General features: G+C 45.6%; 1 protein-coding gene across 3 annotated transcripts in view; it reads left to right on the top strand.

Annotated features, from left to right (window-relative positions):
* Nucleotides 1-4908: 4908 nt before the first annotated feature.
* ARMT1 (acidic residue methyltransferase 1) overlaps nucleotides 4909-9158 on the top strand; it is a 50641-nt gene continuing 46391 nt past the window's right edge. The window contains exons 1-4 of one of the 3 annotated variants that reach the window (XM_054063799.1): nucleotides 4909-5041; nucleotides 6018-6123; nucleotides 6665-6906; nucleotides 8391-8556. In XM_054063799.1, coding sequence (XP_053919774.1) covers nucleotides 4992-5041; nucleotides 6018-6123; nucleotides 6665-6906; nucleotides 8391-8556 — 564 coding nt within the window. In that variant the 5' untranslated portion in view covers nucleotides 4909-4991. The other 2 variants (XM_054063796.1, XM_054063797.1) reach the window with 2 other exon arrangements.

Here is a 9158-nt window from a genome sequence, read left to right as displayed (position 1 = left end):
TTGGAAAGAAAGAATATTATTTCCCCCTTATCTAAAAGATGACCCATACTCTATTTGCATGATAGTAGTCTAGGCACATAAACATTGGTGGGATTAATCAGCTCTTTTTCAATGCTATGGAAGTACTCTAATTAAAATCAAAACACATTATTGAGCTCTGTGCTTGCAACACATGGTGTAAAAGCAGAATTGGTTGCTATGTCAATATGTAAGCAGACATCTTTTCCCTCTGTTGCTTGTTCTGAGCAGCAGTCTGCACTCCGTAACCCTTCTGTTGAAATTACTCCTGAGAAAGCACATGCTTTAAAGAGGACATCAGCCTCTGTGAATCACTATTGTACGCACAACAAATGCAACAATTAGATTACTATGTGCTTGTATGGGAATGTCACCTACGGAATACACACACTGACCAGCACTAACTGAAACTTCTGTATTGCATACAGCCAAGCACTGATCCACTCCCGTTCATCTGTCACGGACAGAGCAAGGGCCAGGTCAGTCAGGTTATGGTCTTGATCCTGTGAGTATGTACTGGTACAACAGGGACCACAAGGCCTGCTTGCAAATTTACCTGCGCTGATAGAAATATGACAGTATCTTTATTCTGTTATTCCAGAATAAGAATAAGCTTATTATATTTATGTAACGTTGCATGAGCTAATCAAATAAACCTTGAAAGTATTCACAGGCAGTAGAATGAATACCTGAATGAGTTTCACTTGCTGAAAAACTGCAGTCCCTGCCCCCATTTCCCTCATCACACAGAAACCACCTGCAGCAACTATTAACAACAACAAAGTCGTTCAGTTGTACAGCTTTAAAAAATTGCCAATTTCAGAATATTTTTCACAAACTATGTAAAGAAGGACCTTCAGTACCCCATATACATTTAACATCATAGTTCAAGGAAGCATTTTCTTCTGAGAACAAATAATTCTGTGCCAACTGGAAGAAGCCATCCATCTTGACAAGGATAACTAAACACTAGCACAATACACACAAATTAAAAAACCACAAAACTTTACCCTGACATAACATAATGAAAGGGGAGTACTAATCCTGGTGAAAGAGGCATACAATTCGACAAATGGACATAAAACACCCTTAAGCTATCACAGAGCAAGTGATAGTTAGCATAATTTTATGTGCTCTTCACTTGCAGATTTTGCCCGTTATTTGCATACTTATTAAAATAAACTAATTATTATTTTTGTTTTAAACATCCTGTATTTAAACAGCTACCCAGAAGACTCTGACTGGGACAACGCATATTTACCTTTTTTAAAGGCCTGTTATTTGGACACTAAGAAAGCTGAAAAACTTGGCAACTGCAACCCAAGGTGGTCAGAAGCCAGGACAAGGGGAGAAATCTTTTGTAGTGTGGCACAACTAACAGAAAGAGGTTCACAAATGCCAGGCAAATGTCTGCTTTCCTGGCCAACAAACCTTGTGTTGAGTCACAGTGATCCCTGGACAACTTTTCAACTGTTCAGGCTTAGAGCAGGTTACAAGGAAGCAGTGATTACTAGACTAAATTTCATCGAGGAACCTTGATGCCAGACCAGCAGAGGCACCCAGCCAGGCAGAGTGGAGTCAAGAAATCCGAGAAACAAGCTGGATAAAGAACCACCACAAGGCAGCAGACACTATCTCTGAACATAAGAAACAAAGCTGTGCCTTATTTTCCAACATCTTGTGAGAATTAATTGATAAGTTTTGCTGCAGCTGGTTTCTATGTTTAATTATCTCATCATATAAATCTATATGTAGCTGTTTTAGGTCAAGAGATAATGTGTCTCAGGGCTGTGAGAATTTATTAATATGCTTAGTTGTCTTGTAAGATGCAGTTGTTGTAGGTCAGGAGATAACATGAAGTGAGTCTCTGGACATGGTTGGATAATCTAAAAAAATAATGAACATTCTTAGAGGATTTATATGGTTCTTTGTCTAAAACTAGTGTGTATACCCACTGCTTTTGTAAGATGTTATGCCTTTTTCAGAAGGGCATCCAATTCAGCACTGAATTGTAAAATAAAAATATTATTGCCTTTGCTTCAAAGACTTTGACCTTTTCAATATCCTACCAGTGAATGAGTGTTTATCACAATCTCTTTAATACAAGACAATGCTTTATCCATACAAGAAGGGTTGCAGGGAGGATCCAGGGAACTACAGGCCTGTCAGTCTGACCTCAGTGCCAGGGAAAGTCATGGAACAGGTGATCTTGAGTGCTATCATGAAGCACATGCAAGAGAACTGGGTGATCAGGCCCAGTCAACATGGGTTCATGAAAGGCAGGCCTGGCCAAACTAACCTGATCGCCTTCTATGACAAAGTGACTCGACTACTGGATGAGGGAAAGGCTGTGGATGTAGTCGTCTTGGACCTCAATAAAGCCTTTGACACAGCTTCTCACAGCATTCTGCTTCAGAAACTGTCAGCCTCTGGCCTGGACAGACGCACACTCTCCTGGGTTGAAAACTGGATGGATGGCCGGGCCCAGAAAATGGTGGTCAATGGAGTTAACTCCAGCTGGAGGCCAGTCACAAGTGGGGTTCCCCAGGGCTCGGTACTGGGTCCAGCCCCGTTCAATGTCTTTATCAATGACCTGGATGAAGGCAGAGTGTACCTTTAGCAAGTTTGCAGATGACACTAAGCTGAGTGGAAGCATGGATCTGCTGGAGGGTAGGGAGGCTCTGCAAAGGGATCGGAACAGGCTGGACCGCTGGGCTGAGATCAACGGCATGAGGTTTAAAAAGACCAAATGCCGGGTCCTGCACTTGGGGCACAACAACCCTTTGCAGTGCTACAGACCAGGAGAAGTCTGGCTAGAAAGCTGCCTGGAGGAGAAGGACCTGGGGGTGTTGGTTGACAGATGAATGAACATGAGCCAGCAATGTGCCCAGGTGGCCAAGAAGGCCAGTGGCATCTTGGCTTGTATCAGAAACGGTGTGGCCAGCAGGTCCAGGGACGTTATTCTCCCTCTGTATTCAGCACTGGTGAGACCGCACCTCTAACATTGTGTTCAGTTCTGGGCCCCTCACTACAAGAAGGATGTTGAGGCTCTAGAAGTGTGTCCGGACAAGAGCAACGAAGCTGGTGAGGGGGCTGAAGACCAAGTCTTAGGAGGAGCGGCTGAGAGAGCTGGGGTTGTTTAGCCTGGAGGAGGCTGAGGGGAGACATTATTGCTCTCTGCAACTACCTGAAAGGAGGTTGTGGAGAGGAGGGAGCTGGCCTCTTCTCCCAAGTGACAGGGGACAGGACAAGGGGGAATGGCCTGAAACTCTGCCAGGGGAGGTTCAGGCTGGACATCGGGAAAAATTTTTCATGGAAAGGGTCATTGGGCACTGGCAGAGGCTGCCCAGGGAGGTGGTTGAGTCACCTTCCCTGGAAGTGTTTAAGGGACAGGTGGATGAGCTGGTGAGGGGCATGGTTGAGGGAGTGTTAGGAACGGTTGGACTCGATGATCCAGTGGGTCCTTTCCAACCTAGTCATTCTATGATTCCTGTTGTTTTGCCAGCCAGGACTCTAAGAAAGACGTACGAACAAGCTGGGCCAGCCCCAGCGGCGAGCAGACAGACAGAAAGACTGGTCATAGAATCACCACGTTGGAAAAGACCTCTTGGATCATCCACTCCAATCATTCCTATCTGCCACTAAACCATGTCCCTGAGCACCTTGCCTACCTGTCTTTTCTGGACACGCTCCAGAGTGTCAACACCTTTCTTGTAATGAGGGGCCCAGAACTGAACACAAGATTCGAGGTGTGGTCTCACCAGTGCTGAGTACAGGGGCAGAATAACCTCCCTGGACCTGCTGGCCACACCGTTTCTGATACAAGCCAAGATGCCTTCGGCCTTCTTGGCCACCAGGGCACATTGCTGGCTCATGTTCAGTCGGCTGTCAACCAACACCCCCAGGTCCTTCTCCTCCAGGCAGCTTTCTAGCCACTCTTCCCCTAGTCTGTAGCACTGCAGGGTTGTTGTGCCCGAAATGTAGGACCCGGCATTTGGCCTTGTTAAACCTCACGCCACCGGTCTGAGAAGCCCATTGGTCGCTCCCCGGGATCCGCTCTGCTCCTCCCCGGCACTGGCGCCCCCAGTCCAGCCCCGAAGGAAACAACAGCGGCCTCGCCCCCCGCGGGGGGAGGCGCTCCCATTGGCTGTCTGCCGGGACGGGCGGGAACCGGGCGGCCCCACAGCCAATTAGGAGGCGACCTCGCCCCCGCAGGAAGAGCGGAGCACGCGCTCCGTCCTCCTTCCTTCCCCTCCCCGCCCCCCCCACCTCCAGCTGCGCGCGGGCGCCCCCTGGCGCCGATATCACCGCCGCCTCTTCCAGGCCGGGAGTCACCGCGGGGGGGCCGCGCCCCCCCCCCGCCCCCCCCCCCCCCAAAAAAAAGGGCTGAGGTCCCGCAGCCCCCAGGCAGGACGGGGACGGCCCCGGCACAGCCTCCCCGCGTGGGGAAGAGATGCGACAAGAAATGGCGCCCCTACAGCCGGGCTCCTTCTCCCCCATAAAGCTACCCACCCCTGGCCGTGCCGCAGCACGATCAGGCCCTGCGGGCCAAGCCGACCTGGCTTCCCCCCCCAGCCCCGCGCAGTTCCGGGAGGGTCCTAACCCCTTCCCCGAGCCTCGCAGGAAGGTGGCGAGGAGCCATGGAAGGCGGCGGCCCCGCCCGCCGTCCCTTCCCTTCCCCTCCCCGCCGCCTCCGCCGCTGCCGCGGGGAGGGGGGGGAGGGGGGGAAGGCGGTTCCCGCCGCGCGCCAGCACTGACCTGGGGGAGGGGGCGAGTCGCTCTCCGCCGCGAGAGCCGCGGCCCCGCCCACCGCCCGCCGAGCTCGCTCCGCCAGAGCGCGCGGGACCCGCTCAGGCCCCTCCCGCCCGCCCGCTCGTTCGCTCCCCTCGCCGCGCGCGGCTGAGTCACCAATAACGTCCGGCCGCCCGCGCGCCGCTTCCGGGAGGCGGTGCGGCGCGTGGGGGCGGAGCAAGATGGCGGCGGTAGCGGCGCTACCGGTCTCCCTCTCGGGCAGGTTTAAAGGGTCCGTCATGGCCTGGGGCGGGTGAAGGAGGGAGCTGAGGGCTCGGGTCTCTCGGTTGGAGCCGGTTCTTGGCGCTCTGCTGCCGCCCTCGCCTCCCTGGGCTGGTGTTGGCTCGCCTCGCCGCCGCGGGGCTCGAGAGGGCGCGGATTGTGCCCCTGTGCTGCTGGGGTTTCTTCGGGTTCGCTCATTGGCACTCGGTGACGGTTCACTTCTGGGTCCCTGAGGTTAAGAGTCCGGCTGGCGAGATAAAAATACTTAAATAAAAGTAATTGTTGAAGCTTTTGTGGGGTTGGTGGTTCTCCTTCTCAGAAATTAATAGCGTTTGGGAAAAAGTGTAAACCGAGTATGTAGTGGGCAGCAAGTAGTATGGAATTTGTTGTAAAGGTTAATGACTGGAAAAGGGCAGATTTAAACTAGACATAAGAAGGAAATTCTTCCCGATGAGAGTGGTGAGGCACTGGCACAGGTTGCCCAGGGGAGCTGTGGCTGTCCCATCCCTGGAGGTGTTCAAGGCCAGGTTGGGTGGGGCCTTGGGCAGTCTGATCCAGTGGGAGGTGTCCCTGCCCATGGCAGGGGGTTGGAACTGGATGATTTTTAAGGTCCCTTTCAACCCAAACTATTCTATGAAGGTACATTTAAGCAGTTCTCTATGCTTTTAATTTTGATTTTTTACTTTATGTCTGGGTAACAGGGCAGTCGGGCAATCCATTTTACTGAATTAACTGCAATTTTCACAGTATTTTTTTTTTTTTTTGTCAGGACTAGTCACTTAGCATTTTCTTCCCTGAAAACACTGCCATTTATCTTTTTCTTCAAAAGTAAGCCTAAGAACCTACCTAATTTGAGACTTTTTAATTGGTGTCCACTGCTTTAAAGGCACATAGACTTACTTCTAAGATCTTGCATTTATTTAAGAAAATAGAAGATAATGCATAATTTTCTTCCAATAATAAAATTTGGATCCTTTCCTTCTTAGATCTTTTGCATATTTTACAATTAAAGACAGACTCCCCCAGATCCTCACAAGAGTTATTGATACCCTGCATCGACATAAAAATGAGTTCTTTGAAGAACACGGGGAGGTAAGAACAAAGTCTGTCTTTGCCTGAGATTGTTCCCTCTCCTCCAACCCTCAAGACCCCTTCTCTGCCTTGTTTCTACTGGTTTCTCACTACAGTCATTACTTGTCTGTCTTAAACTTTTTGTCTGTTTGTTTTTTTTCTTTATAATCTGGCCTGTAGCTATTTTTTATTAATTTCATAACTCACCCTTCTGTCTAACCTTTTTCTCATCTGTCTGTTCTGCAGATGCTTCTGTTTCTCAGGGTTTGTGTTTTAATAGGCTGTAGCATCTTGTGAAGATGGCAATGTTTCAATATTCTGTTCCCCTGTAACAAGCAAAAAGACTAATCTAAAAAATTCCCATGAGTGATTTGTTTTAGGATGTTAGGTGGAAAATGGGTTTTGTTTCAACCAAACGTATTTTGGCAACTGATCTCCATTTTCTTGGGGACTTATATTTGGCAATTAAAGCTTAACACTAATTTCTTTCATGAAGATTTGATCTGTGTCTCTACAGGAATAAATTTTCAGCATAGGAACTTTTATTCTCCACTTCTTTCAGAAGGGTGTTGAAGCAGAGAAGAGGGCTATATCTTTCCTCTCCAAACTGCGGAATGAACTGCAAACGGACAAACCAGTGACCCCTTTAGAAGATGGACTGCCTGATGCTGCACTGTGGAACCAATACCTAGACTACCAACGAAATTTATCAAATGGAAATGGAGAACCAAGTTGGTTTCAGTCACCTTGGTTGTATGTAGAATGTTATATGTATCGAAGAATTCATGCAGCATTAGCACAGAAGTAAGTATTTACTAGCTTGGTATATTATTCTGCAAAACATCGCTCTTTCTCTTTTTTATTTTGGGAGAAGGGAAGACGGGTGGGGAGTGAGATAAAGGAAAATCTTAAGCTTTTCCCATATTCCTTTTCCCTCATCTTACACCTCAAATTTGAAATGAATAATTTTTTTTTTTTACATGCAGCAGAATTTGAACCTTCTTAGGTTTTTTATGCTTCAGTTTCTGTGACTTGGTCTACACAAAAACTCTGAAGTTTGACTGACTAGTTTAACTTCCTTGCAAATGAATGTGCATTGAGATCTGAAAGTTATTTAGTTTTTCTAAAAGATTTGTTATTCTAGAATCACTTCTTAAAACATATGTTAACTTAAAACACAGAATGCGAAATCCATTATTCTGTTGGGCAATCTAACTTGTTTTGCTGCTTGAAGTCTGAAGTTACCAGTAGAGTGTAGAAGGAGACCCAGATTAAGCAGCCCCCGTTGTTCACTCTACACTGTCTTCTTAGTTGCAGCAGTGTTTGCAGACCATATGTTGTGTCAAACTTGGGGGCTGATCCTAGTTAAAAATAACTTGGCAGTAAAAACTTGTGCTGGTTCTGTGGACAGGTGCCAGTACAATGTAACGGGATAGGAATGAGCAGTTTAAGTGTTTGCTGCTGCCAAAAAAACTTGAAAGCTCCATACATACTGGATTCGCTCCTAGTATTACAGAGATGCAAGCACAGTAATGAGACTCCGTTTCTCTTGGTATGTTGTGTAATTTGAATTCTTGAAGCAAAAACTTCAGTTATGAGATGGATCTTCTGGATTGCACTTAAACTAAGCAGATGCTTTTCATTAGTAAGCTTTAAGTCTCTTTATATCTGTTATTTAGCTGCTCTCAAGAATATACTTTGATGGAGGTTCAGTCATTTGTCAAAAGGTGTATCTGCAAATATGTCTCTTATAGATGAGCGTGTTTCTTATATATTACAGGAACTGAATTATTTTCTCATCTTTGTCATGTTAATTTTCTAATGTCTTAGTTACAAACTTTCATAAGAATAACTTCACAACGCTGTTAAAGGCTTCAGTGTGGGAAGTACACTTCAGCACATGCAAAAGTGCTTAAAACTGGGGCAGCTCTTCAGTACATCAGTTCACTTGCGTATTACAGTTTCAGTTCTCCGTTTCTGAAATCTGGAGTTCAAAATTGTCACTGTATGTACAATTCCCAGAATTGTTGTGACTGAATACTTCTTCGCTTTCTGAATATCCTGCTGGAAATACAAAGATGTCTTGTATACTGTCTGTTTCAGTGAGATATGATATTAGGCTGCTACTGAGAAGTATGAAAATCTGTGTGACAGATTAGAAGTGGAGAATCAACTAAGGCCCATAATATGGCCTAAAAACGCTGGTCTCTGAGTTCAGGTGTGTTTTGTGTACTGTCCTGGGAAATGTAGCAAGTATATTAATATATTTGTTCTGTTTCTATTTTTAGCCCACCTATTGACAACTTTGATGTATTTAAGGAAGGAAAGGCTCAAAATTTCTTTGAATCCCAAGAGGCTATTATTGCCTTATGCACTTATTTTCAGGAACTTATTAAAAACATCAAGGATCTAGATGAAAAGCAACTTCAGGAGGAACTTTTAAAGCTATTGCAGGTAAACTAGAAGTGGTTAAGATGAGAATTTAAACTCTCCTATGTAAGAAACAAAAACTTGAGGCTATAAAGTATCTGAACTTCATGTGGAAATGAAAGCAGAGCTCTTCTCTCTGTAAAAATGTGATGAAATCCTGGCAGCCATACTGTATTGCTGCTACTTTGGAAGTATTTAAATTTTGGTTACTTTTACTAATTATGACATTTTCATTTTACTGTTGGTCTCCATTGTTTATTTGAAAATCCAGGTTGTTCTCCCTCAAAACCAGTATCTCTAAACCATTTTAAGTAAGGTTCCAGATGACCTTTTTGTTATTTAATGGTAACATTTTAAAACAGTTCATTTTATTGACATTCTAAAAATTTTTAGACTTATTTTGAAAAAGATGTTAGAAGTCAGTCTAGGCCAGAAATGGTTTAAAGGCTTTGTAACTGCATTATTCTTGGGAAATAATGCCTCTGAGTAGAATACAGAATATCATAGGATTACAAATAAATCCATTAGCTGGCAACAGCGCACACAAAATACTTGATAAATCTTTATGAAGACCTCATTAGTGTATACTAATGTAATTCCTTTTTCTGTGTTCCCACTGATATTCT

Source organism: Cuculus canorus, chromosome 3 (assembly GCF_017976375.1).
Source record: "Cuculus canorus isolate bCucCan1 chromosome 3, bCucCan1.pri, whole genome shotgun sequence".
Classification (NCBI taxonomy): Eukaryota; Metazoa; Chordata; class Aves; order Cuculiformes; family Cuculidae; genus Cuculus; species Cuculus canorus.
The sequence above is the reverse complement of the archived record's forward strand: the minus strand, read 5'-3'. Positions and strand labels throughout refer to the sequence as shown.